The sequence below is a fragment of the Gadus chalcogrammus genome, chromosome 7, assembly GCF_026213295.1.
Source record: "Gadus chalcogrammus isolate NIFS_2021 chromosome 7, NIFS_Gcha_1.0, whole genome shotgun sequence".
NCBI lineage: Eukaryota > Metazoa > Chordata > Actinopteri > Gadiformes > Gadidae > Gadus > Gadus chalcogrammus.
Window position 1 is genome coordinate 15,730,113 of NC_079418.1, and position 26,754 is coordinate 15,756,866.

Sequence of the window (26,754 nt, forward strand, 5' to 3'; positions counted from 1 at the left end):
TAGCAGCACCAAAAAGTCACTGACATCTAGGGATTCAGCAAAGTGTTGTTAAACAGGTCAGTCCTTAGCTGTCCAATGGGACAGTCCTTAACTAAAGACTGTCCAACGGGACAGTCCTTAACTAAAGACTGTCCAACAGGACAGTCCTTAACTAAAGACCGTCCAACAGGACAGTCTTTAACTAAAGACTGTTTAACAGGACAGTCCTTAACTAAAGACTGTCCAATAGGACAGTCCTTTACTCAAGACAAAGGCTGTGTCTCAATGTTGAGGAGGCTTCCTTTAACCTCAGGACCTATAAAGGGAAAGTCCTTGTTAGGGAGCTACTTTGTGAAAGTACTTGAATGAGGCTGCAGATTAGCAGCACCTGACAACCCAAAAAGTCACTTAGGCCGTTTGTGTCTATTTACTGAAGGTCCAAGTCCCTATGCTAGCTGTTCATATACAGTTCTTTTGAAATAATGAAGACACATTAACCCGACAGACATGTTCGATTGGCAAATAGGTAATCATGCCTTGACGTGATAATTGTGATAATTTAAAAGACAAATTCCTTGTGCCGCATGGTCTCGTGGGATATCCTCCACCGACCGAGTAGCCTTCCCACGCTTCCTTGAAGCTTGCCCTAACTAGGCACCTAGTTAGGATGTTTCCTCTGCTTCTTACTGTATTGGAATAGACGTCGCAACTCAGCAACTCAGACACAGAGAAAGAGTGGGCTACCCTTTCCAAGGTGCTGCTCACCAGCATGGAGGAGAACCATCCAGTGAGCTCAGGAGATTGACCTGTTCCTAACGCTGGTCCCCCCTGAACCCAGGCATCCCTAGGACATGAGGAGGCTCTGAGAACACATTTTGTAGAAGTCTTGATCGGCCCCAACCCAGAAGACATCCACTAATTAGTAGAACACTGTGATCCACTAATTAGTAAAACACTGTGATCCACTAATTAGTAGAACACTGTCATCCACTAATTAGTAAAACACTATTATCCACTAATTATGAAACACTATGGATAGATTGAAACAGCCAAATCAATGTTGAACATTCAGCAACAAGAGGCATGAGATAAGATTTTTTTAATTAATTAATTGAATCATGTATTTACTTGTATTATTATTTATATATTTATTTATATTATACTTTATTTATTAATAAACAATCATTATAGAGAACTGCTTAACTTTATTTTGTGAGATTTTGTAGGATTTCAGAAGGTGAGCTGAGGGTTTAATTGGCCGCCTTTTACAACCTTTGATGTCTTTCAGAAAGTATTGAGGGTAACATACATGGTGAACGACGTGCTTGTGTTACAGATGTATTATTAAGCTGGAGTTGACTCTGAAGCTCTCGTGTACTGTCCATGAGAGCTGCCACCCCCTTACTGGCAACATAACATAATTGACATGTTATGCCAATAGGAGGTTAAAGTATTGTACTTTGTGCAGCATTCAATAGTGTTGTTGTAATCACATTGTTTTCAGTAATATCATTTTTAGACAAATGTCTGATCATATAAAAACAAGTGAATGAAAGCAGAACAAATGCTGAATGGAGAACTGTCTGTTCCTCTTGTCAACTGACGATTCAGTTGTAAATATACACATTTCAATCAACACCTGGTGTTTTTATTTAATTCGTCATACCACCCAAACCATCATGAACAGCTACCATTCAACTGAACTCATACCATAATTTTCCTTCTTTATCTTTAGTGTTTCAATGCGTCTAGATCTTGGTCCTCAAGCTCATCCCTACCAAAAGGGTAGCAGTCCACCTTGTAAGAAACTATATACCACACATATTATATACTACATGGAGATTGCATTTCGAAAATAAATCCAAAAAATGGGTGTACTGTATGTTTACTCTGAATATCCTCCTTAAAAAGACTCTTGGGGCCCTATCTGGCACCTGTGTGCAGGGCCGTCGGAGTGCGGGTATAAGGTGGACAGTTGAGGGGCGGTCCAAGGCAGAGGGGGGCCTATGGGAATAAATTATCTATATATATATTGCTTTAGGATTTTCTACCACCCCCTAGCGGTGGGAGTCGCACACTGCGTCAGTGGCCAATTGCCGCTAGGATACGTCTCCCCCCTCCCCCGTCAATAATTCTGCACAGGAGGCTGGTGGGGGGAATTCGGGGGGGGGGGGGGGGGGGGGGGGGGCATCAGTACCTCTTGTACACAGGGCCCAGAATTTGGTACTACGGCAGTGCCTGTGTCTGTGTGTGTGTGGGGGAGGGGGGGGGGGGGGGTGGGGTGGATGTGTGTGTCTGGGGGTGGATGTGTGTGTGTGGGGGGGGGTGGATGTGTGTGAGGGGTGGATGTGTGTGTGTGTGGGTGGATGTGTGTGTGAGCAGGTGATGGTTACAGTGTGGAAGAAGGAAGCAGAGAATGCAGAGGTGGAGGAGCAGGGCTACCTGAGCATCCTCCAGCAGCGGGTCCCCACGCACACCTTCAGACACGACCTCAACACCTTTAAAGCACAGGGTGACACACACACACACACACACACACACACACACACACACACACACACACACACACACACACACACACACACACACACACACACACACACACATCCACACCCCCACCCTGACACACATGCATCCCCATACACACACTTCCTGCCCCACACACACACATCCTCCCCCAAACACAAACACATCCAGCCCTCCCACACACATCCACCCACGCACATCCACGTGTGTTTATGCAAGATTCAACACAAGGTTAAAAATAGTTAAAGCCCAGTTACCTCTTAACGTTTTTTAACCAGACCTGTGAATCCCCCCCCCCTCACAGTGAGCACCACCCTGACGGTGCTGCCTCCTCCGACCGTGCGCTGTAAGCAGATGACCGTCTCGGGGAAGCACCTGACCGTGCTGAAGGGTAAGCAGCCGTCCTCTACACTCTGTTCTGCCGTCAGCCTCTCCAGTGACCCTCTGGGATCCTCCTGACCTTTTCCGTTACATTTGCCGTTGACTGGAATGCACTACAAAAACACCTCAAACCGGTCAAATTAACTTCCATCCCGGCCTTCAAAGATACCATCTCACACCTTCTAACAGATGCCTGCAACTGCTTCCCCTCCATCTAACCTTCCTCTCAGTCTCCTGTCTCATATGTACGCCCGTACCCGCTGATATGTTTTCTGTATTTTTTTTTGGGGGGGGGTTTTGTATGATTTTTTACAATTGTCATTTTGTTATGAGTTTATTCCTGCTATTCTGCCTTGTTTACGTAATCCTGTTCTTTGCTCATGCTTGTTGTATGTCTGAGTAGCTGAATGTTAACCCTGCAGGTCCAAGTTGCTGCATTGTTGTGCGTCTGTACAGCTGTGTTTGTGTGCTGTTGCCTCTCTAACCCATCCTTTCTCACTGCCCCTTTTCCCTTCCCCCCCAACAAGCTTGTGCTTTTTGTCAGGCCATCACTGTAAATAAGAACTTGTTTTTAAAGATCTGCCTGGTTAGATAAAGGTACAAATAAAAATACATTTATGTTAAGCGCATTTAGCAGGCGCTTGGGTCCAAAGAGACTTACAATAAGCACATTTTCATAGAAGAAAGAGAAACAACCATATATATCGTAGTCGGTACAGTAAGGAGTTCTTAGAACCAAGTGCAAAGCACCAACAATCGCTAGCATAACCCACTCCCTGTATACAGCAAAGATTCATTCCACTCATTCATTCATTCACATTCATTCCACACTTTGTCCTCACTGTGATCATGTGAGGTGAACGTGTGGCTGTAGGTTCAGTAGGACCCGTGTGCTTTCCCCGTCCCTCTGTAACCCTGGTGTGTTGTCATGGGGGGTCTCAGTGCTCAACGAGTCCTCCCAGGAGGAGGTGAGCGTGAGGGACGTCCGGATAATGCCCAACCTCAACTCCTCCTACCTGCCCATGATGCCCGACGGCTCGGTCATGCTGGTGGACAACGTGTGGTGAGCACGATGCTTCTAGTTAAAGATCCAATATCATGCTTTTTGGGTTAATAATTGCATTTGGGGGTACTACTAGAATAGTGTTACATGACTGTATGTTAGAAATACCCCTTATTACTCTCACACTGTTTCAGCGTCTTTCAAAAAAGTTCTGTTTAACACCCTGTTACGTTAAGGCCCCCCTCCCGAGTAGCCCAGTCTGCTGTGATTGGTCAGCACACCCACTCTGTTGCGCTTTGTCGAACGCTTTGCCCCATGCCTGTCTAAATTCACTCCCCCGAGAAGTTGTTAACATTACGAGGCGCGACTTCTGCACTTCCACTGCAGTCTGATGTCACACTATTACAGAAGAAAAGTTTGAGGGCAAACGAGCTGTTGTAGTCTAGCAGACGCAAAACATATAAAAGCATACGTCATATACAACAGTCTAAGTCTAAAGCAAAGGGAAAGTCGAAATAGCAAGATATCACCCCTTTAAGGGTGCTGTACCTACGCTTTAAGAGGTATTATTGGAGTGTCATTTGTTAAAAATAGTATAGCCATCTGTAAGCTATTAGTGAGGGAAATGCTCTGTGAGAGTAACTGGTTTGAAATGCTTTCTTGCCCTTTTCTGCTCTCTTATCTTTTATCTTCTAATAACATCAGAGCGTTGTAATAAAGGGTCTGTCTGTCTCCAGCCACCAGTCAGAAGAGGTAGGCATGGCCTCCTTCTGCAAGATGGAGAGCGCCACCTCCAGTTTACCCAGCATGCTCAGCACTCTGGAGGAACACGACTTCCTGTTTCAGCTGCACCTCAACGACTGTCCACAGGATGACTCCAAAGAGGTGGGAGTGTGTCTGTGTCTGCACATGTGGAGAGAGAGAGAGAGAGAGAGAGAGAGAGAGAGAGAGAGAGAGAGAGAGAGAGAGAGAGAGAGAGACAGAGAGAGAGAGAGAGAGAGAGAGAGAGAGAGAGAGAGAGAGAGAGAGAGAGAGAGAGAGAGAGAGAGAGAGAGTCTTACTGTGTGTTGATGTTAACCCTCTCTGTTGGCCTGGATGGATTCACAGGGGCTTGAGGTTCCCCTGGTTCTCGCTGTGCTGCAGTGGTCCACGGCCAAGATGCCTTTCACCAACTGTATCTACACCCACTACAGGCATGTGGCCCCCAGTCCCCCAATAGGAACGGAGCTCTCTTTTACACTTGATTGACTGTAATGACCATAACGTTGTAATCCGACTAGATTTTATATTTATCTGTTGTAACGTATCAGTGATGGTTTTCGAAATGGTTCTAAATACATACACGAGGGAGGGACAGTATCTTCAAGTTGGAAAATGAAATCTGTTTAGTGAGCATTATTGTTATATATTTACATCACAGATTTTATTTTTGTGTCTTTCGGTCGCTCCACTATTCAAGCCACATTGATGGCTCAAACTCTCAATGTAAGTATATTCCTGTTTTTTTTAAACAAGCTTCTGGTTGCTAGGTTACCCAGCCTCCGCCTGGACCGCCCTCGCTTCGTGATGACGGCCAGCTGCCCGAGCTCCGTCAGGGTGAAGGAGCACTTCAGGGTCAAGTACGTCCTGCTCAACAACCTGCAGGACTTCCTCGCCGTGAGACTGGTCTGGACACCGGACGGTACGGTGGACAAAGAGCAACATTCTGATTGATTTATAGATGATCGATCCTAGACTAGTCCTGATCAGATTAGATGTCGTGAGATTGGATAGGATTAGCTTATACTGGATGGAATGTGTTGACGTTACTGAACACGACATGCTACATTAGACGACCGATGCCGTAAGGTGAGGTGAGTGACCTGTGACCCTCCTGCTCCCGTCCGCTCAGGCCGGGGTCACTGTGATGATGCGGACCTGAGCGCCGTGGTGTGCCACACCCCCCTGAGTAACCTGGGCCACTGCCGCCGGGGCAGCACCCTGTCCTTCACCGTGGCCTTCCAGATCCTCAAGCCCGGCCTGTACGAGGTACCTAGCCTCCCGCTGCCAGAGGCCACGTCCTGGATAAACACCTTCACAGATTTGAGAGAGCGAGAAAGACAAAAGAAACTCCTGATCTGGGATCAGGCTTCATGTTATGTACCCAAAATGTGTGGATGCCTCATACATGCACGGACCAATCAGAACAGCCCTTGCATCGCTCCTTCTCTGTATTCTCAGTAGATTACACCTCGCTAGAATTGACCTCTTACACAATACAGTTATATCACATGAACAGCAGTGAGGTACTCTTTGATTTAAATCCACTTGTCACCTTAAAAATGTATCGGATATAAAACATAATAACCCACATGTACTTACGAGAGATTGTCTGCAAACCAACACAATCTTGAGTAAAGTATCATCAAAGAAAGTATAATCAAAGAGAAAAAGCCTCCACCGCACATGAGTTAGCATAAAGCTGAGACATGCATGAGCACAATAACAATCACTTCTACTCAGACAGTAAGCATGTATTAAACTTTCTCAGAACAGTACCACTCTGTGTGTGCTTGTGGAATACGATCACAAGGCAGGCAGTGTTGCCTCTAACTGTAGTATTAACTAGTTAACCTCAACATATTAAGATTAAGTTAAGTGAGAGAAAGAATGAAGGAGCCTCATGAAGCCCTCCCTGTCTCTTCCTCTCATGATTTAGCTGAGCCAGGTATAGAGAGGTCTAAAGCTTTAGGGGACAACCTGGAGTCAGCCAAGCAAACAAGGTTCATCTCATTGGCGGCAGAATCTGTAAACTAGTAACACGTGTATGTTACTCAGAATGTAGTCCTTTATGGATTTTTCTATACTTATTTCAATAATTTAGGCAAAATAATTCTTAATTTAAACCTATGGTAAATTTATCCCATGATCACACAGAAATACAAATCACATACATGTACATCTGGAGTGTATAGAAAAGAACAGTTACAAATTGAGCAGTGAGAATAATTAACGTGTTCACATATTCCAATAGTACAGTTTGTATGTAGAGACATGAGGAGTGTGCGGCTCTAGGGAATAGACTGTTTCTCATTTTGAATATAGACGAGTTTCTTCTTCGTTCTTAAATGTGACCTAATGTGGTTCCCTGTCACCCCTTCCTCCTCAGCTGAGTCAGCACATGAAGCTGAAGCTGCAGTTCACCGCCTCAGTGACCAACCCGCCCCCTGATGCCCGCCCACTCTCACGTGAGAACCAATCATCTGAGCTTCTGCTCTGAGTATTTGAGCTAGCATGTGGTATATACTGATCAGATGTGCTTACATAGTCACTCCCAGTGGCTGGCTGGAGGGAACAGATGGCAGGGGTAGCTTCCTCGATTGTGCAAATGTTACGTGGGGTGGGGGGGGGGGGGATAAACATTACACTCACTAACATCTGAAGGATGGCTATGTTATTTCTGACAGATGACACTCAAACGACACCTGTTCAATCTTACGTAGAGCACCTTTAAGTCGGCTTTCTAAAACAATCTGCCATCAGACACAAAAATTTGGTTATGTCTCGTACTGATGAGGTTTTTAACTCTTAATATGGAGTGGGGAGGTTATGGATATGCAGATTCCCTTTCAGTGTATCACATGTATATCTGTAAATATATTCCATGCGTATAATAAGAAGTATGCGTGTGACGGATGGATCGACCACCGGGCCTCACTGAGCAGTAATGCTGAGGATGAAACCCAGATGGAATTGGAAACGTCAACACTCCCTCTCCTCCTGCTCTCTGGTCAAAGGAGCCATCTCTTTAACACACGTCAGCGGACTCCTCGGCTCAGTCTTCGTGGGGCTTTAGGCCGCGGTCGAGGCGCAGACAGCTGCGGGCTGACGGGACCTTGGAGCGCCTCAGACCGTTGTTCCTCTTGCAGGCCCTTTGGGTGGAGGCGCTGTGTATCTGACGGTGTGTCCTTCCTCCCGGCTCTAGGGAAGAACAGCCCCTCCAGCCCGGCGGTGAGGGACCTGCTGGACCGCCACCAGGCCAGCCTGGGCCGCTCGCAGTCCTTCTCCCACCAGCAGCCGTCCCGCTCACACATCATGAGGTACGGCGTCCTGGCTGGAGGTATATCACTGCCCCACCCCCCCCCCCCCGGGGGCTATGGGGGTTAGCCACTTAGCTTCTGTTGTACTAGATCTGCGCTACTTTTGAATCGTTTCATTGGGAATGAAAAACACAGTCTCCTCCTCTAGTACAGCCGATAGTTTGTGAAGACGGCCTTAGACCTCGAGGTCTGTCGGGTTCTAGACCTCTGTCGGGTTCTGAACCTCTCAGAGTTCTTTGCCTCTGTCGGGTTCTGAACCTCTCAGAGTTCTTTGCCTCTGTCGGGTTCTGAACCTCTCAGAGTTCTTTGCCTCTGTCGGGTTCTGAACCTCTCAGAGTTCAGACCCTCTGTCGGGTTCTGAACCTCTCAGAGTTCAGACCCTCTGTCGGGTTCTGAACCTCTCAGAGTTCTTTGCCTCTGTCGGGTTCTGAACCTCTCAGAGTTCAGACCCTCTGTCGGGTTCTGAACCTCTCAGAGTTCAGGCCCTCTGTCGGGTTCTAAACCTCTCAGAGTTCAGACCCTCTGTCGGGTTCTGAACCTCTCAGAGTTCAGACCCTCTGGCTAAAGCGGTCCGCTTTTATCAGAAGTTCTTTGAATGTTTGATGAAGATTTGTAAACACTTATACTTTGTTAATACTGGTGATGTACCAGTGTGGTGAAACTGTAAATATGTCTTTTAATTCATACCCATCTTTGGCAAAGAAAGAGCGATAGTTAGATAAAGGAAGACAAAGAAGGAACTCTCATCTTCTCCTTTCTTCTGCATTATTTCATCAGGTTGGAAACATGTCATTAATCTAAAATTAGTCGTTGCAGCAAAAGCACTTCTTACTGGTGAAGAGGAAGGGAAGTGATGAAAATGAATTTGTTTTAGGACACACACAAGTGTGGTTTGATAAAGCATGATCATGGGAAAGACACACACAGCGATTGACATAGAATATTTAATGAGACAATGGAATATTATTATAAGGTTTGAGGAATAAGAAATCAACCAAAAGTAGTCAGGAGAATGCCAGGGCTATTCTAATACTAAATAACTTTACACTTTTCAATTCGAGAAATGAAGCTATCTCTATGTGCAATTTATATAAAGGCCTTTTAAAAAAGTAACATTTACATTAACATTTAGGGCATTTAGCAGAAACTTTTATCCAAAGCGACTTACAATAAGTACATTTGTCAGAAGGTAAAACAATATATTGCTGACGGTACAGTAAGGATGTTCATAGAACGAAGTGCAAAGCACTAACAATCGCTAGGTTAACCCATTCCCTGTGTCCAACAAAGTAACAATGTTGACAAGGTTATATAATTTGTACGATATATCATTTAATATTATTAAGAGGTCCCGATTATATATTTTTTGTAAGTAAAGTTCGGTTCATACAGACATCATAACTAAAAGTTGGAAAAGCAAGACTTGAAGATCAGGGTTATTTTACAACAACAAAGGAAGAAGAACTCCAACGTAATTTCAGGCATATAGAAATATAACTATGATACTCTTTACATAAAACAGAATCATCCATTCACAGCTTTTTGGATAAAAATATTTACAATTAAACTTCCACTTCTGATTAATTATAAATCTGATTGATTCTGTTTATCTGCTGCATGAATGCTCAGGGATGTTAGTGGGGGTCTTTGAAACGGTGGAATAGGTGGCTGTGTCATCCCCCTCACAGCCCCCCTCCTCCACACTGGGGGGCCGGGCCTTCCCACTACCAGTCCTGTGTTCAATGGAGGCGTAGAGCAGACCCCCCGTCCGGCTCACCCTGGTCGTAGGACAGGCGTTGGGTGGGCTCCCCCTGCCCCGGGGACCCCATCGTGTCGGGGTCTTCTGCACACATTGGGGGGCTCTGCTTGTTTCCTGTGCTCTTCTGGCGTCTGAGTACTAGAACAGCAACAATCAGAACCAGTAGCACTGTACCCACTGCTGCAGCCCGGTAGATGAAGTGCTCCCTAGAGGGGCCATTACCCCCAGGGGCCCCGGAGGGGATGTTAGTTTGACTGTGAATGTTCTGATCCTTTGAAGCAAAGTCAACTGATGTCTTTTCAACGCCGTCTTTCATCAGAAGGCAGCGGAGCCCTGCGCTGTCGAGGGGTTGTGTGTTCGGCCGACGGGCGACACATTGCCCCGGCGTCTCCTGCTGACTCATCTGGTCGCTTGTCCCCTGGTCTGACCATCTCAGACTGACACCCCCACATGCTCCGTCATAACTATGCACAGAACAAATGAAGTCGTCTTCCTGAGTGATCCCAGAGAGAACAGAGAGATAAATGGTTTCATCCACCCCAAACATGCTGTGTGAATCGTACTGCTGACAACTGTAGAGTCCAGCATCTCCAACGTTAATATCGCTGATATTCAGAAAACATTGAGGCCGCAAACTCAGTCTTGAGGCTTTGGTTCCACTGAGATTATCTTGTCTCAAACCTCCCTTAGTCACTAACTCGACTGTCCCCGAACTGTCTCTGCCATAGACCCATGTGACCGAGGAGCATCGTTGGTAGCCTTTGATCACGTTGTTACACTGCAGGGTCACTGAATCACCAACTCTTTTATAAATGTAGACAGGAGGATCTTGAGCTTGTACCAACACAAAAACACAACACAAACTAGTAAAGGACAGTACATACCAGGTGAAATCAGCCATGCCTATGTCCTTTCACTGTCTCTGTCACTGTCTGGTTTTTCTTTTCTTTTTTAAGCTCCTTTTAACCTGTAGAAACGGGAACCTTGTGTTGATGACGTAATTGCATTTCCTAACACACTTTGCATGCTTAAGTTTGGATCAAGCTTTCTTTGACTTTTCACATTTGTTGACCGCATTTGTAGACCGGAGCATTTCAGATCAGCCGGTAGTATATTAAACTTTGCTTTTGTGACAGGATCCGCCCATTTGATACAGGTTAACAAATGAGGAATTCCTTTGAGCCGCAGCCGCACTAGCAGAAAGGAACGTGATAGGGCAGACTTCAGCCATCTTGGAACCGTCGGAGGGATCTCTCTGCCTCTTTTTCAGTTCACCTTTTCCTCAGTGGTCCCATATGTCCTAGCATCCCAAATCTTTCTAGCATTTATATTATCTGCCGTTATTTTCTGTCATCAGAGGTAGAGATTGATGTCGAACAAGCCAGTGAGCGTTTCTAACGTTCTGTTGAGCTTTCCACAGTCTGACCAGTGGTTTCCCACGTCCCCGACTAGACTACAACCTCCACTCTCCCTGTTAGAGTGTTAGATTACAAAGAAACATGCGAAAGACGTAGTAGTTGGATTCAATCATGTATGAAACAAAATGCTGGTTCCAAGCAAAAGCTTAAAACTTAAGTGAAGCAATTCGAAGTGGAAGTATCCCATCCTTTAAAAGAGATCTGGCCTCATCAGGGCTGGTGCTGAGAGGAGTTTGGTGCAGTCCTGGTCACTTCTTGTCTTTTTCCCGGGGGGTCGGTGGTAATATGTCTTTCATTGCTGTTGATGGGGTCTTTTATCCCCAGTCAGGACCTTTGGTTTGGGTGGGAGGTCTTCTTTTAGCACAGCCCTGCGTGGGCGGGACTAGCAGGACTGCGTCTCAAACAGACGTCTGTGGGCCTCTGAGCAGTGCAGCGTCTCCCTGTACTGTGGACATGAACCCAACATGTCTTTAACCGTCTGTTGAACATGCACTTTACTACGTTTGTACGGTTTTAGATGGTTTTTCATTTTTTAAATAAAAAAGCTCAGTGCGGTGTGTGTGTTTGTGTGTATGTGTGGGAGACAAAGTTAATGAGTGTGAAAATTCATGTGAAAAGGGTATGTGTTGGCCCTTTAAATTATCAATGCAAATAAACTTTTATATAATGTGCTTCAACTGTGACAATTAAAGAGTGGATGACATCAAACTAATTATTGAATATGTGTGGATTTATAAAATAAGTTTACCCAACTTAGGCCTTAACTTAACTTTTGAATGGGAAAGAATGAAATGTGTGTACAGAGATACCAAGAAAGAAAGAAAAAGATCTGATATCTTGTCGGCTCCTCCCGTATCTCACATGTTAGCAAGTTCCTCTTTCACTCAATATAGAATGATATCCCATACACAATCAGGGTGTCATCATAAGGGTTTCTGTTGCAACATGCAGTTGTTGGTCATTTCTCTAAAATATATTAAAATGCTGCCATTCTGTGTCTCTATTCCTGTGTGTGTGTGCGTGCGTGTGGCTGTGTGCATGTGTCTGTGTGTGGGTGTGTGCCTGTGTGCGTGTTCTTGTGTGCAGGACGGGCAGTGCCATGGAGCGGCGCGCTATAACCCCTCCTGTGGGCTCCCCCGTGGGGAGACCGCTGTACCTGCCCCCCCCAGACAAGGCGCTGCTCTCCCTGGACAAGATCGCCAAGAGAGAGTGCAAGGTTCTGGTGCTGGAGCCCATCTGCTGAGAGACGGACGGGGGGAGGAGGAGAGCGCTAGAGCAGAGAGAGAGAGAGACGGGGAAACAGGAGTTAAACAGGAAGTAGATTGAGGGACCGAAGGCAAAATAGCAGAATACGTATCATCAAGTACAAAGTGTACACAAGTAACTGCTAGGTGGGGAAAATAGACAAAAGGTCATATTGAGTTGGTTTAACACAAGAGAACAGGAGATGACATCTGGGGATTCAGCAAAGTGTTGTTGAACAGGTCAGTCCTTAGCTAAAGACTGTTCAATGGGACAGTCCTTAACTAAAGACAGTTCAACAGGGCAGTCCTTAACTAAAGACTGTTCAACGGGACAGTCCTTAACTAAAGACTGTTTAACAGGACAGTCCTTAACTAAAGACTGTCCAATAGGACGGTCCTTAACCAAAGACAGTTCAACAGGGCAGTCCTTAACTAAAGACTGTTCAACGGGACAGTCCTTAACTAAAGACTGTTTAACAGGACAGTCCTTAACTAAAGACTGTCCAATAGGACAGTCCTTAACTTAAGACAAAGGCTGTGTCTCAATGTTGAGGAGGCTTCCTTTAACCTCAGGATCTATAAATGGAAAGTCTTTGTTAGGGAGCTACTTTGTGAAAGTACTTGAATGAGGCTGCAGATTAGCAGCACCTGACAACCCAAAAAATCACTTTGGCCGTTTGTGTCTATTTACTGACTGTCCAAGAAAGACCCTATGCTAGATATACAGTATATACAGTTCTCTTGAAATAATGAAGACACATTAACCCGACAGACATGTTCGATTGGCAAATAGGTAATCATGCCTTGACGTCATAATTGTGATAATTTAAAAGACAAATTCCTTGTGCCGCATGGTCTCGTGGGATATCCTCCACCGACCGAGTAGCCTTCCCACGCTTCCTTGAAGCTTGCCCTAACTAGGCACCTAGGTAAGATGTTTCCTCTGCTTCTTACTGTATTGGATTATACGTCGCAACTCAGCAACTCAGACACAGAGAAAGTGTGGGCTACCCTTTCCAAGCTGCTGCTCACCAGCAGGAAGGAGAACCATCAAGTTAGCTCAGGAGATTGACCAGTTCCTAGCGCTGGTCCCCCCTGAATCCAGACATCCCTAGGACATGAGGAGGCTCTGAGAACACATTTTGTAGAAGGTGTCTTGATCGGCCACAACCCAGAAGACATCCACTAATTAGTAGAACACTGTGATCCACTGATTAGTAAAACACTGTGATCCACTAATTAGTAGAACACTGTGATCCACTAATATGTAAAACACTATTATCCACTAATTATGAAACACTATGGATAGATTGAAACAGCCAAATCAATGTTGAACATTCAGCAACAAGAGGCATGAGATAAGATTTTTTTTATTAATTAATTGAATCATGTATTTACTTGTATTATTATTTATATATTTATTTATATTATACTTTATTTATTAATACACAATCATTATAGAGAACTGCTTAACTTTATTTTGTGAGATTTTGTAGGATTTCTGAAGGTGAGCTGAGGGTTTAAATGGCCGCCTTTTACAACCTTTGATGTCTTTCAGAAAGTATTGAGGGTAACATACATGGTGAACGACGTGCTTGTGTTACAGATGTATTATTTAGCTGGATTTTACTCTCTGAAGCTCTCTCACGTGAGAACCCCCTTACTGGCAACATAACATAATTGACATGTTATGCCAATAGGAGGTTAAAGTATTGTACTTTGTGCAGCATTCAATAGTGTTGTAATCACATTGTTTTCAGTAATACCATTTTTAGACAAATGTCTGATCATATACAAATAAGTGAATGAAAGCAGAACGAATGCTGTATGGAGAACTTTCTGTTCATCTTGTCAAGTTGTAGACGATTCGGTTGTAAACATACAAATTTCATTCAAAGGCTGGTGTGTTTATTTCAGTCGTCGACTCGTACCACCCAAGGCCGCCTTAATGCACGGGCTTGCCTGGGCTGAAGCCCCAGGGCCTACGCCGATCGGGGGGCCCATCATTAGCTGCAGTAAAAAAAAATATATATATATATATTTTTATTTTTATTTTTTATTATTATTTTTTTTTATTTATATTTTATACTGGCCCATGATAGGCCCCCAGATCGGCGAAGGCCCAAGACAATGTGATTTTTTGTTTGGGGCTTACAAAGATCAGAGGCCTATCATCAGCCAAGAAAAAAGAGGGCCAGTGGCCCCTTTACACCACAGCCACACTCGCAAAATGTCGGAAATAAGTTACACATCTTCATTGTAAGATCCCCTCTCAGGGGGCCCAGCCCCAGGGCCCAATGGCAGGTTAAGGCAGGCATGGTACCACCCACACCATCATGAACAGCTACCATTCAACTGAACTCATACCATCATTTTCCTTCCTTATATTTTATATACTACATGGAGCTCACCCCTGTAAGACATTATATCCTACATGAAGCTCACCCTTTGAAGATACTATATACTACTACGTGAAGCTCACCCTTGTAATATACTGTATACTACATGAAGCTCACCCCTACATGAAGAATAAAAACATATATATTTCTTTAGAATTCTCTACCACCCCCTAGCGGTAGGAGCCGCACACTGCGTTCGGCGAAATAGCAGGTATTGTTTGAGGTTCATTTGTTAGAAATGGACTGGTATAGCCACCCATAAGCTATTAGTGGGGGAAATGCTCTGTGAGAGTATCGGTTTTGAATTGCTTTCTTGCCCCCTCTGCTCTCTTATCTTCTATCTTTTAATAACGGCAGAGCGTTGTAATAAAGCATCTATCCGTATCCAGCCACCAGTCAGAAGAAGTAGGCATGGCCTCCTTCTGCAAGATTGAGAGCGCCACCTCCAGTTTACCCAGCATGCTCAGCACTCTGGAGGTTACACGACTTCCTGTTTCAGCTGCACCACAATGACTGTCCTCACGATGACTCCAAAGAGGTGGGAGTGTGTCTGTGTCTGCACATGTGGAGAGAGGGAGAGAGAAAGAGAGAGAGGGGGAGAGAGAGAGAGAGAGAGAGAGAGAGAGAGAGAGAGAGAGAGAGAGAGAGAGAGAGAGAGAGAGAGAGAGAGAGAGAGAGAGAGAGGCTTGTACTGGATGGAATGGGTTGACGTTACTGAACACGACATGCTACATTAGACGACCGATGCCGTCAGGTGAGGTGAGTGACCTGTGACCCTCCTGCTCCCGTCCTCTCAGGCCGGGGTCACTGTGATGATGCGGACCTGAGCGCCGTGGTGTGCCACACCCCCCTGAGTAACCTGGGCCACTGCCGCCGGGGCAGCACCCTGTCCTTCACCGTGGCCTTCCAGATCCTCAAGCCCGGCCTGTACGAGGTACCTAGCCTCCCGCTGCCAGAGGCCACGTCCTGGATAAACACCTTCACAGATATGAGAGAGCGAGAAAGACAAAGAAACTCCTGATCTGGGATCAGGCTTCATGTTATGTACCCAGAATGTGTGGATCCCTCATACATGCACGGACCAATCAGAACAGCCCTTCTCCGTATTCTCAGTTGATTACACCTCGCTAGAATTGACCTCTTACACAATACAGTTATATCACATGAACAGGTACTCTTTGATTGAAATCCACTTGTCACCTTATAAATTGAACGGATATAAAACATAATAACCCACATGTCCTTATGAGAGATTGTCTGCCAACCAACACAATCTTGAGTAAAGTATCATCAAAGAGAAAATGCCTCCACCACATATGAGTTAGCATAAAGCTGAGACATGCATGAGCACAATAACAATCACTTCTACTCAGAAAGTAAGCATGTATTCAACTTTCTCAGACTGTCACACCACTGTGTGTGTCATTGTGGAATACGATCATAAGGCAGGCAGTGTAGACTGACTAAGCCCTAAACTTAGTAGTACTGGTTGTTGATTCCGTTTATAGTTTCCGACGTGCGCCCAGCGCGCTCCAATTACCACAAAAACGGCAGTTTCAGTTTATTTTGCTGGTTTATTTTCCTTCCAATAATACACAGCCGCAATAATTCTAACTCAAAATACATGTAACAAAACAATAAACCCGAATTCCTCACTAAACTAAGATGCATTAACACACGGGGACACGGGGACACGGGCACAGTCGAAAAACTGTTTGCTTCTCCATCAACAACAACCTGTGATCAGGTTCAATCAGGTTAAATGCCTCACTCTGCTGACCCGAGGTCAACTGAACCACACAGCCCCCTAGTGGCACGGGGTAAAATTACACGAAAATAAAGCACATTTAATATGGCTCCTACAGGCAGTGTTTGCCTCTAACTGTAGTATTATCTAGTTAACCTCAACATATTAAGTTTAAGTTAAGTGAGAGAAAGAATGAAGGAGGCTCATGAAGCCCTCCCTGTCTCTTCCTCTCATGGTGAGCTGAGCCAGGTATAGAGAGGTGTACAGCTTTAGGGGACAACCTGGAGTCAGCCAGGCAAACAAGTTTCATCTCATTAGCGGCAGAATCTGTAAACTAGTAACACGTGTATGTTACACAGAATGAAGTCCTTTATTGATTGACTCATTTCAATAATTTAGGCAAAATAATTCTTTATTTAAACCTATGGTAAATGTATCCCATGATCACACAGAAATACAAATCACATACATGTACATTTGGAGTGTATAGAAAAGTAAAGTTAGAAATTGAGCAGTGAGAAGAATTAACTTGTTCACATATTCCAATAGTACAGTTTGTATGTAGAGACTATTATATGTGGAATGTGCGGTTCTATGGAATAGACTGTTTCTCATATTTAATATAGACGAGTTTCTTTTCCATTCGTTCTTGAATGTGACCTAATGTGGTTCTCTGTCACCCCTTCCTCCTCAGCTGAGTCAGCACATGAAGCTGAAGCTGCAGTTCACCGCCTCAGTGACCAACCCGCCCCCTGATGCCCGCCCACTCTCACGTGAGAACCAATCATCTGAGCTTCTGCTCTGAGTATTTGAGCTAGCATGTGGAATATACTGATCAGATGTGCTTATATAGTCACTCCCAGTGGCTGGCTGGAGGGAACAGATGGCAGGGGTAGCTTCCTCGATTGTGCAAATGTAGTGCGGGCAAATGTGGGGCAAATGTACCCCCACCCCCCCCCCTGTGGGGGGGATACACAATTGACAAGCTAGATGTATTCCCTGATCCAATCATGGAAGAGATGCCCTGATTAGTCAGAAAGCTGGGAGCCTTCTATGTTCTGTATTGGCTCATACGGACGCAGACACACTCATTTGAAACAAAAGCATTTCACTCACTAACAACTGAAGGACGGCTATGGTATTTCTAACAAATGACCCTCAAACGACAGCTCTTCAATCTTACATACATCACCTTTAAGTCGGCTGTCTAAAACAATCTGCCATCAGACACAAAATATTGGTTATGTCTCGTACAGATGATGTTTTTAACTCTTAATGTGTCTTATTATGGTGTGTGGGGATGTTAAGTATATGCGGACGCCCTTTCAGTGTACCACATGTATGTCTGTAAATATATTCCATGCGTATAATAAGGCAGATCTAAGGCAATAAGGCAGATTAACATCACATCTGCAACAGCAAACCTGACTCGCTAGTTTTTCCAGTTTACTTCGACATGGGGAAGTAAGCGTGTGACGGGTGGATCGACCACCGGGCCTCACTGAGCATTAATGCTGAGGACAAAACCCAGATGGAATTGGGAACGTCAACACTCCCTCTCCTCCCTGCTCTCTGGTCAAAGAAGCCATCTCTTTAACACACGTCAGCGGACTCCTAGGCTCAGTCTTCGTGGGGCTTTAGGCCGCGGTCGAGGCGCAGACAGCTGCGGGCTGGCGGGACCTTGGAGCGCCTCAGACCGTTGTTCCTCTCGCAGGCCCTTTGGGTGGAGGCGCTGTATATCTGACGGTGTGTCCTTCCTCCCGGCTCTAGGGAAGAACAGCCCCTCCAGCCCGGCGGTGAGGGACCTGCTGGACCGCCACCAGGCCAGCCTGGGCCGCTCGCAGTCCTTCTCCCACCAGCAGCCGTCCCGCTCACACATCATGAGGTACGGCGTCCTGGCTGGAGGTATATCACTGCCCCCCCCCCGGGGGCTAGGGGGGTTAGCCACTTAGCTTCTGTTTTACTAGATGGGGCTTCTGCGCTACTTTTGAATCGTTTCATTGGGAATGAAAAACACAGTCTCCTCCTCTAGTACAGCAGATAGTTTGTGAAGACGGCCTTAGACCTCGAGGTCTGTCGGTTTCTAGACCTCTGTCGGGTTCTGAACCTCTCAGAGTTCTTTGCCTCTGTCGGGTTCTGAACCTCTCAGAGTTCTTTGCCTCTGTCGGGTTCTGAACCTCTCAGAGTTCAGGCCCTCTGTCGGGTTCTGAACCTCTCAGAGTTCAGACCCTCTGTCGGGTTCTGAACCTCTCAGAGTTCAGACCCTCTGTCGGGTTCTGAACCTCTCAGAGTTCAGACCCTCTGGCTAAAGCGGTCCGCTTTTATCAGAAGTTCTTTGAATGTTTGATGAAGATTTGTAAACACTTATACTTTGTTAATACTGGTGATGTACCAGTGTGGTGAAACTGTAAATATGTCTTCTAATTCATACCCATCTTTGGCAAAGAAAGAGCGATAGTTAGATAAAGGAAGACAAAGAAGGAACTCTCATCTTCTCCTTTCTTCTGCATTATTGCATCAGGTTGGAAGTCATGAAAATGAATTTGTTTTAGGACACACACAAGTGTGGTTTGATAAAGCTTGATCATGGGAAAGACACACACAGCGATTGACATAGAATATTTAATGAGACGATAGAATATTATTATAAGGTTTGAGGAATAAGAAATCAACCAAAAGTAGTCAGGAGAATGCCAGGGCTATTCGAATACTAAATAACTTTACACTTTTCAATTCGAGAAATGAAGCTATCTCTATGTGCAATTTATATAAAGGCCTTTTAAAAAAGTAACATTTACATTAACATTTAGGGCATTTAGCAGAAACTTTTATCCAAAGCGACTTACAATAAGTACATTTGTCAGAAGGTAAAACAATATATGGCTGACGGTACAGTAAGGATGTTCATAGAACCATGTGCAAAGCACTAACAATCGCTAGGTTCACCCATTCCCCGTATACAACAAAGTAATAATGTGAACAAGGTTAAATAATTTGGACGATATATCATTTTACATTATTAAGAGTTTCTGATTATATATTTTCTGCAAGTAATTTAAAGTTCAGTTCATACAGACATCACAACTAAAAGTCGGTGAAGCAGGACTTGAAGATCATGGTTATTTTACAACAACAAAAGAACTCCAACGTAATGTCAGGCTTCTAGAAATATAACTATGATACTCTTTACATGAAACAGAATTATCTATTCACAGCTTTTGGGATGAAAAAATATTTACAATTAAACTTCCACTTCTGATTAATTAGAAATCTGATTCTGTTTATCTGCTGCATGAATGCTCAGGGAGGTTAGTGGGGGGCTTTGAAACGGTGGAATAGGTGACTGTTTCATCCCCCTCACAGCCCCCCTCCTCCACACTGGGGGGCCGGGCCTTCCCACTACCAGTCCTGTGTTCAATGGAGGCGTAGAGCAGACCCCCGTCCGGCTCACCCTGGTCGTAGGACAGGCGTTGGGTTGGCTCCCCCTGCCCCGGGGACCCCATCGTGTTGGGGTCTTCTGCACACATTGGGGGGCTCTGCTTGTTTCCTGTGCTCTTCTTGCGTTTGAGTACTAGAACAGCAACAATCAGAACCAGTAGCACTGTACTCACTGCTACAGCCAGGTAGATGGGGAGCTCCTTATGCCCCGTACCCCCAGGGGCCCTGGGGGGGATGTTAGTTTGAGTGTGAATGATCTGATCCTTTGAAGAAAAGCCAACTGATGTCTTATAAACGCCGTCTTTCATCAGAAGGCAGCGGAGCCCTGAGCTGTCGAGGGGTTGCGTTTTCGGCCGACGGACGACACATTGCCCCGGGGACTCCTGACTTATCCGGTCGCTTGTCCCCTGGTCTGACCATCTCAGACTGACACCCCCACATGCTCTGACAACGCTATGCAGAGTACACGTGAAGTTGTCCTCCTGAGTGATCCCAGAGAGAACAGAGAGATCAATGGTTTCATCCTCTCCATGTTTTTTTCTAAGTGAATCGTACTGCCGACAAGTGTAGCGTCCAGCGTCTCCAACGTTAATATCGCTGATATTCAGAAAACAGTCAGGCTGCAAACTCAGTCTTGAGGCTTTGGATCCACTGAGATCTTGTCTCAAACTTCCTTTATCCACTAACTCGATTATCGTCGCCATTTTGTCTCTGGCGTAGATCCATGTGACCGAGGAACATTTTGTGTAGATTTTGGTCATGTTACACTGCAGGGTCACTGAATCACCAACTCTTTTATAAATGTCGACATGAGAATCTGAAGCTTGTGCCAACAACACAAAACACAAACTATTGAAGAACAGTACATACCAGGTGAAATCAGCCATGCCTATGTCCTTTTACTGTCCGTCACTGTGGTTTCTTTTTTTTAAGCTCCTTTTAACCCGTAGAAAGGGGAACCGTGTGTTGATGACGTAATTGCATTTCCTAATAACGATGGTGGGTGAATGTTGTTATCATTCGTGTAAACCCGGCAACTGTCCCGGGTATTCAGGGAGCCGACCCCAAACCTACTCTGCATGCTTTGGATTGAGCCGTCTCTGACTTTTCACGTTTCTAGACCGCCTCTTTTGTCTTAAAAACAATACTAATTTACCTTCATGAAATTTAGGAGCATTTCAGATCAGCCGGTAGTATATTAAACTTTGCTTATGTGACAGGATCCGCCCATTTGAGACAGGTTAACAAATTAGGAATTCCTTTGTGCTACAGTAGCACTAGCAGAGAGGAATGTGACAGGGCAGACTTCAGCCATCTTGGAACCGTCGGAGGGATCTCTCTGCCTCTTTCTCAGTGGTCCCATATGTCCTAGCATCCCAAATCTTCCTAGCATTTATGTAACCCCCAGGGGGTGCTAAAGCTCCCTATTTGCACCACTAAGCTACCAAACAGCACTCCCTTTCAAACTATATGCAGGTTCTGTCCACTGAAGAAACAGAAATGGGACTGATGTAATCAAAAATATAAATGTATTAGACTCTAGACACAATAAATATACTGGCTGGCCACGACACAATAAATATACTGGCTGGCCACGACACAATAAATATACTGGCTGGCCACCAGAGCAAGCAAAGGTCATATATAGGCTGCAGCAGATGAAATCCCACAATACAAAAGTCACAGTAAATAATGTTGAATGAATAGGTACGATTAGCATGCACAGAAAATAAAGACTTCACAACAAATAGGCCGTACACACACAGACACAATTGTTTATCACACACACACGCACACATACACTAATGAACACTGCAAACGGGATGCTGCCCCTACAAGAAATATTGCACAATGGCCATAAAAAAACAAAGACACAGACAAAACAGTTAGGTGAACAGGCTACTAGGCTACTAGCAGACCTTCACGGCCTATACCCGCTTACATCAGGTCAGCCAAAGACAATTGTGGCAAATATTCGAGGCACTCGTACATCAGAGTAGATAAAAAAAAAAAAATTAAGCTCTGGAAAAACAGTGGCTGGTTAAACAGACGAAGACGATCCTCCTCAAGTCGTTCAGAGGGCTGCAGTCCGCCGATTATGCTTCTGAACTGCTTCTGAATCCTAGTGATAATTTAGACATAAGGGGCCCTATTTTAACGGTCAGAAACGCAAGTGGAAAGCGCAAGTAGCTTTGTGGGCGGTTCTACGGCGCTATCGCTATTTTACAGGCGGATAAATGACACATGCGCCGCGGCGCAAGTGTCAAAAGGGTTGGTCTGAAGCAGCCTAATTACCCGTAGGTGTGGTTTGGGCGTAACGTGCAATGAACCAATCAGAGCGTTTTCTCGCATCCCCTTTAAGAGCGATCGGCGCTTGTTCCATGGCGGATTGCTATTATGATGGCGGATTTGCCAGGCGCACGCCAAGAAAGGTTCAGAGGAGTGAGAAAATAATGAATTTTTCGGCTAAATCTCCTTCAAATCTTTGCAACTTTTCATTTTTCGTTTTGTATTTTTTCTTTTCATTTACACCTACGAACATTTGGACAAGTCGAATACATTTTTTCTTCAAGGACATTCCGATGTTTTGGGCTCACTTTCTCTGAATCATAAGGTTATGAATGCATGGTAATAATTGTACAATGTAGCTAAACAATACAGCGGAGATGTCATTAGTTTGCGTACCTCACTATATACGATGCAGCTCCTCTGACGGATGAGCTCTCCTCTCCCGTGCTGCTGCTGGGGCATTTGGACGTAATGGCATCGGCACATGCAGTTCAGCATCACGTCTCCTTCAGTCCTCTAATCTATCCTCATTAATGTCATCGACACATCCATGATTCATGGCAATGTTGTGTAAAACACAACATGCCACAAAGAATGCTGCGACTTTTTGAGGACCATACTGTAAAGTAGGCTACCACCTGACCTATCCAAACACCTGAAGCGCATTTTCAGTATTCCGAATGTACGTTCAATTACACTGCGTGTTTTGTGTGTGTTTCCTGTTGAATACAATTTCGCGCACTGTTGCTGGCATAAGAAATGGGGTCATGAGCCATGTCTTCAACGGATAGCCGTTGTCCCCTAACAGCCACCCATCCAAGGGAGGATTCCCCTCGAATATGGCAGGAATGGTTGAGTTGGCCAATATGAAAGAGTCATGGCTTGAGCCAGGGTAATTAGCAAAGACATGATTTATTCTACAATTAGCATCGGAAATGACTTGGATATTAATCGAATGAGTTCCCTACCGGTTTATGTATACGAGTGCGTTTACTGATGGAGCACCTGCATATGGGTGCAGTCTATAGCACCAAGGACGCCAGGGAACCCACTTGGTCCAAAACTCCTGCTTTGTTCTTTCCTGTCTTTCTGGTGTAACGGGGAATTTGATGTATTCCCCAGCATGTCGGACTAGACCTGACGTAACTGCATGTATAGCCGAACTTATTGCCGATTGTGAAATGAGTCCAATAGAAGGGGATGCTGGAACGACCCAGATGCATCGAAATGCAGTGCCGCTGTAACTTTCACTGCAACGGGGAGGGCATAGGGACAGCGTGCATCAGTCCCCAGCTCATCTGCCAGGAGATGGCAGATATCTGTGACAGCCTGACGGGTCAGGCGCGTAGCTTACGCCTGCATTCCTCCTCACTCAGGGAGAGAGGTGTGTCTGGGCCGGTAGACCCTCTCCCCCCGGCGTCTGATCCTCGGTCCCAGGACGTATTCCATTCCACAGTGCAATAGAAAAATTATGAGCAACCTCAACTTAACTGGTATGCAGAGTAATATTTTAAATTGACTTACAGAAGGTGATTTCGCAGTCTTCAGAATTGTGGTTCCTGATTCTTGACGGACAACCCACTTTGACAGGTGTCCTTATATAGCCTACATATGTCTCTTGCCACTATTGGTCAACCAGGTTAATTTGATCCGTCATTACCCCTGCTACAATTCGCGTGAATAATTTGGGTAAATGTGTACGCTAGATTTATGCCTATTTATTTTATCTTTATGGACACCACAATGATTTTCCTTTTGTGGTAATATTTTATTTGCCTTGTAATTATGTATGGTTTGCAAAAAAGGGAACTGCTGTCCGTGTAGATGAGAGAAGCAAAGTGTATGCGCGAGGTGCACAAGCAATCCGTATGCATCGCATGCGCATGTATGCATGCGCCCTTAAAGTAGCATCTGAACAACGCGCCACTGACTTTAAACCAGTTATTTCCTGGTCAGTAGCGCAATGGTATTCAGAAACGGCAAAATACCGTTTGCGCCAGAACACGCCTCCTCCTTCCGCCGAACCGCCCCTTGGGGCGCATGATCAATCCCTAATTTACCGGCGAGTGGCGGTTGTGGGAAAAGAACGCTCTGCGCCAGTTGTAAACTAGCAACGACACATGCGCCAGTGACTTAGTCACTTGCGCCGGATGCAAGATAGGGCCCAAGATCTCTGAATGAAAAGACTGACTGTCTATGGAAATGGAATGGATAAACTTACGTTGTTGCAGACCCGTGTAGACTACTCACTATTTGGCAAGTAAAGCGTCGGTAGCTTGCGTGTACCATTTACTGGTCACCATACGCACAGACACCAAGCCGAGGCTATACATACAGTGGACCGTGTTAGGTGCTAATCCATAAGAAAGAGTCTGCGCAAACGACAAACAAACCCAACATTCCAACAAGACTCACGTTCTTCTGTTTGCACAGCTGAGACATCGAGGGGCTCTCGCTTCAATCTACACCACAATAGTGTGTTCTCCCGTCCACGGCTCACAATCTTTTAAAGGAAGCGCCACCTGTGCCACCTGATCTAGATAATCAGTGCCAGTGGGCGGGGCCAAGCTGCACTTCCCATCATAACCGTCCTTCCTGCTACATTTATATAATCTGCCGTTTTTTTCTGTCCTCAGAGGTAGAGGTTGATGTGGAACAAGCCAGTGAGCATTACTAACGTTCTGCAGAGGTTCACAGTCTGAACAGTGGTTTCCCACGTCCCCGACTAGACTACAACCTCTACTCTCCCTGGGAGAGTGTTAGATTACAAAGAAACATGCGAAAGATGTAGTAGTTGGATTCCATCATGTTATATAATGTGCTTCAACTGTGACTATTAAAGAATGGATGATATCAAACTGATTGTCGAATCTGTGTGGATTTATAAACTAAGTTTAGGCCTTAACTTAACTTGAGTGAAACAAGTTGGAAGTGGAAGTCAATCATCTTTTGTCATCTTTTTTAATGGGAACGAATGAAATGTGTGTACAGAGATACCAAGACAGAAAGAAAAAGATGTGATATCATGTCGGCTCTCCCGTATCTCGCGTCTTAGCAAGTTCCTCTTTCGCTCAATATAGAATCATATCACTATACAATCAGGGTGTCATCATAAGGGTTTCTGGTGCAACATGCAGTTCTTGGTCCATGCTCTAAAATATATAAAAATACTGCCACTTGTGTTTCTATTCCTGTGTGTGCGTGTGCGTCCCTGTGTGCGCGTGCCTGTGTGCGTGTGTCTGTGGGTGTCTTTGTGTGTGTGCGTGTCTGTGTGTGTGTTCTTGTGTGCAGGACAGGCAGTGCCATGGAGCGGCGCGCTATAACCCCTCCTGTGGGCTCCCCCGTGGGGAGACCGCTGTACCTGCCCCCCCCAGACAAGGCGCTGCTCTCCCTGGACAAGATCGCCAAGAGAGAGTGCAAGGTTCTGGTGCTGGAGCCCATCTGCTGAGAGACGGACGGGGGGAGGAGGAGAGCGCTAGAGCGAGACAGAGAGAGAGACGGGGAAACAGGAGTTAAACAGGAAGTAGATCGAGTGACAAAATAGCAGAATATAATAATCGAGTACAAAGTGTACACAATAAACTGCTGGGTGGGGAAACTAGACAAAAGGTCGAGTTGAGTTGGTTTAACACAAAAGAACAGGAGACGACTTCTGGGGATTTAGAAAAGCGTTGTTCAACATGGCAGTCCTTAACTAAATACCGTCCAACAGGACAGTCCTTAACTAAAGAATGTTCAACAGGACAGTCCTTAACTAAAGACTGTTTAACAGGACAGTCCTTAACTAAAGACCGTCCAACAGGACAGTCCTAAACTAAAGACTGTTTAATGGGACAGTCCTAAACTAAAGACTGTCCAACAGGACAGTCCTTAACTATGGACTGTACAATAGGACAGTCCTTAACTAAAGACAAAGGCTGTGTCTCAATGTTGAGGAGGCTTCCTATAACCTCAGGATCTATAAAGGGAGTCATTGTTAGGGAGCTACTTTGTGAAAGTACTTGAATGAGGCTGCAGATTAGCAGCACCTGACAACCCAAAAAGTCACTTTGGCCGTTTGTGTCTATTTACTGACTGTCCAAGACCCTATGCTAGCTGTTCATATACAGTTCTCTTGAAATAATGAAGACACATTAACCCGACAGACATGTTCGATTGGCAAATATGTAATCATGCCTTGACGTCATAATTGTGATAATTTAAAAGACAAATTCCTTGTGCAGCATGGTCTCGTTGGATATCCTCCACCGACCGAGTAGCCTTCCCACGCTTCCTTGAAGCTTGCCCTAACTAGGCACCTAGGTAGGATGTTTCCTCTGCTTCTTACTGTATTGGAATATACGTCGCAACTCAGCAACTCAGACACAGAGAAAGTGTGGGCTACCCTTTCCAAGCTGCTGCTCACCAGCATGAAGGAGAACCATCAAGTGAGCTCAGGAGATTGACCTGTTCCTAACGCGGGTCCCCCCTGAATCCAGACATCCCTAGGACA

The 26,754-nt window shown here is 45.2% G+C and overlaps 4 protein-coding genes across 4 annotated transcripts; 2 read left to right on the forward strand and 2 right to left on the reverse strand.

Annotated features, from left to right (window-relative positions):
* Positions 1 to 748: 748 nt before the first annotated feature.
* On the forward strand, positions 749 to 13,058 carry LOC130385999 (trafficking protein particle complex subunit 14-like). The gene is made up of 11 exons (XM_056594787.1): positions 749 to 766; positions 2,362 to 2,491; positions 2,810 to 2,896; positions 3,829 to 3,949; positions 4,627 to 4,774; positions 4,997 to 5,082; positions 5,419 to 5,570; positions 5,781 to 5,917; positions 7,038 to 7,116; positions 7,854 to 7,968; positions 12,232 to 13,058. The coding sequence occupies exons 1-11, from the start codon at positions 749 to 751 to the stop codon at positions 12,386 to 12,388; spliced, it is 1,230 nt and encodes a 409-aa protein (XP_056450762.1). The 3' UTR covers positions 12,389 to 13,058.
* LOC130386429 (uncharacterized) lies at positions 8,636 to 20,928 on the reverse strand. Its single transcript, XM_056595350.1, has 3 exons — positions 20,918 to 20,928; positions 9,950 to 10,694; positions 8,636 to 9,858 (listed from the first exon to the last, which is right to left on the reverse strand). Exons 2-3 carry the CDS (start codon positions 10,626 to 10,628, stop codon positions 9,575 to 9,577), a joined length of 963 nt encoding a protein of 320 aa, XP_056451325.1. The 5' UTR covers positions 10,629 to 10,694; positions 20,918 to 20,928; the 3' UTR covers positions 8,636 to 9,574.
* On the forward strand, positions 15,200 to 25,963 carry LOC130386000 (trafficking protein particle complex subunit 14-like). Its single transcript, XM_056594788.1, has 5 exons — positions 15,200 to 15,236; positions 15,586 to 15,722; positions 17,230 to 17,308; positions 18,306 to 18,420; positions 25,554 to 25,963. Exons 1-5 carry the CDS (start codon positions 15,200 to 15,202, stop codon positions 25,708 to 25,710), a joined length of 525 nt encoding a protein of 174 aa, XP_056450763.1. The 3' UTR covers positions 25,711 to 25,963.
* On the reverse strand, positions 19,110 to 20,880 carry LOC130386428 (uncharacterized). The gene has a single exon (XM_056595349.1). The coding sequence runs from the start codon at positions 20,858 to 20,860 to the stop codon at positions 19,817 to 19,819; it is 1,044 nt and encodes a 347-aa protein (XP_056451324.1). The 5' UTR covers positions 20,861 to 20,880; the 3' UTR covers positions 19,110 to 19,816.
* Positions 25,964 to 26,754: the final 791 nt, after the last annotated feature.

Excerpts from the sequence above, each read along its gene's own strand:
- LOC130385999 (XM_056594787.1), top strand. Across the intron at positions 5,083-5,418 it reads TGTATCTACACCCACTACAG|GTTACCCAGCCTCCGCCTGG; the intron begins GCATGTGGCCCC and ends TCTGGTTGCTAG. Across the intron at positions 5,571-5,780 it reads ACTGGTCTGGACACCGGACG|GCCGGGGTCACTGTGATGAT; the intron begins GTACGGTGGACA and ends CCGTCCGCTCAG.
- LOC130386429 (XM_056595350.1), bottom strand. The coding sequence starts at position 10,628 with ATGGCTGATTTCACCTGGTATGTACTGTCCTTTACTAGTTTGTGTTGT. Across the intron at positions 9,859-9,949 it reads CCCCTCCGGGGCCCCTGGGG|ACGCCAGAAGAGCACAGGAA; the intron begins GTAATGGCCCCT and ends TCTAGTACTCAG.
- LOC130386000 (XM_056594788.1), top strand. The coding sequence starts at position 15,200 with ATGGCCTCCTTCTGCAAGATTGAGAGCGCCACCTCCA. Across the intron at positions 15,723-17,229 it reads TCAAGCCCGGCCTGTACGAG|CTGAGTCAGCACATGAAGCT; the intron begins GTACCTAGCCTC and ends CTTCCTCCTCAG. Across the intron at positions 18,421-25,553 it reads TCCCGCTCACACATCATGAG|GACAGGCAGTGCCATGGAGC; the intron begins GTACGGCGTCCT and ends TCTTGTGTGCAG.
- LOC130386428 (XM_056595349.1), bottom strand. The coding sequence starts at position 20,860 with ATGGCTGATTTCACCTGGTATGTACTGTTCTTCAATAGTTTGTGTTTT.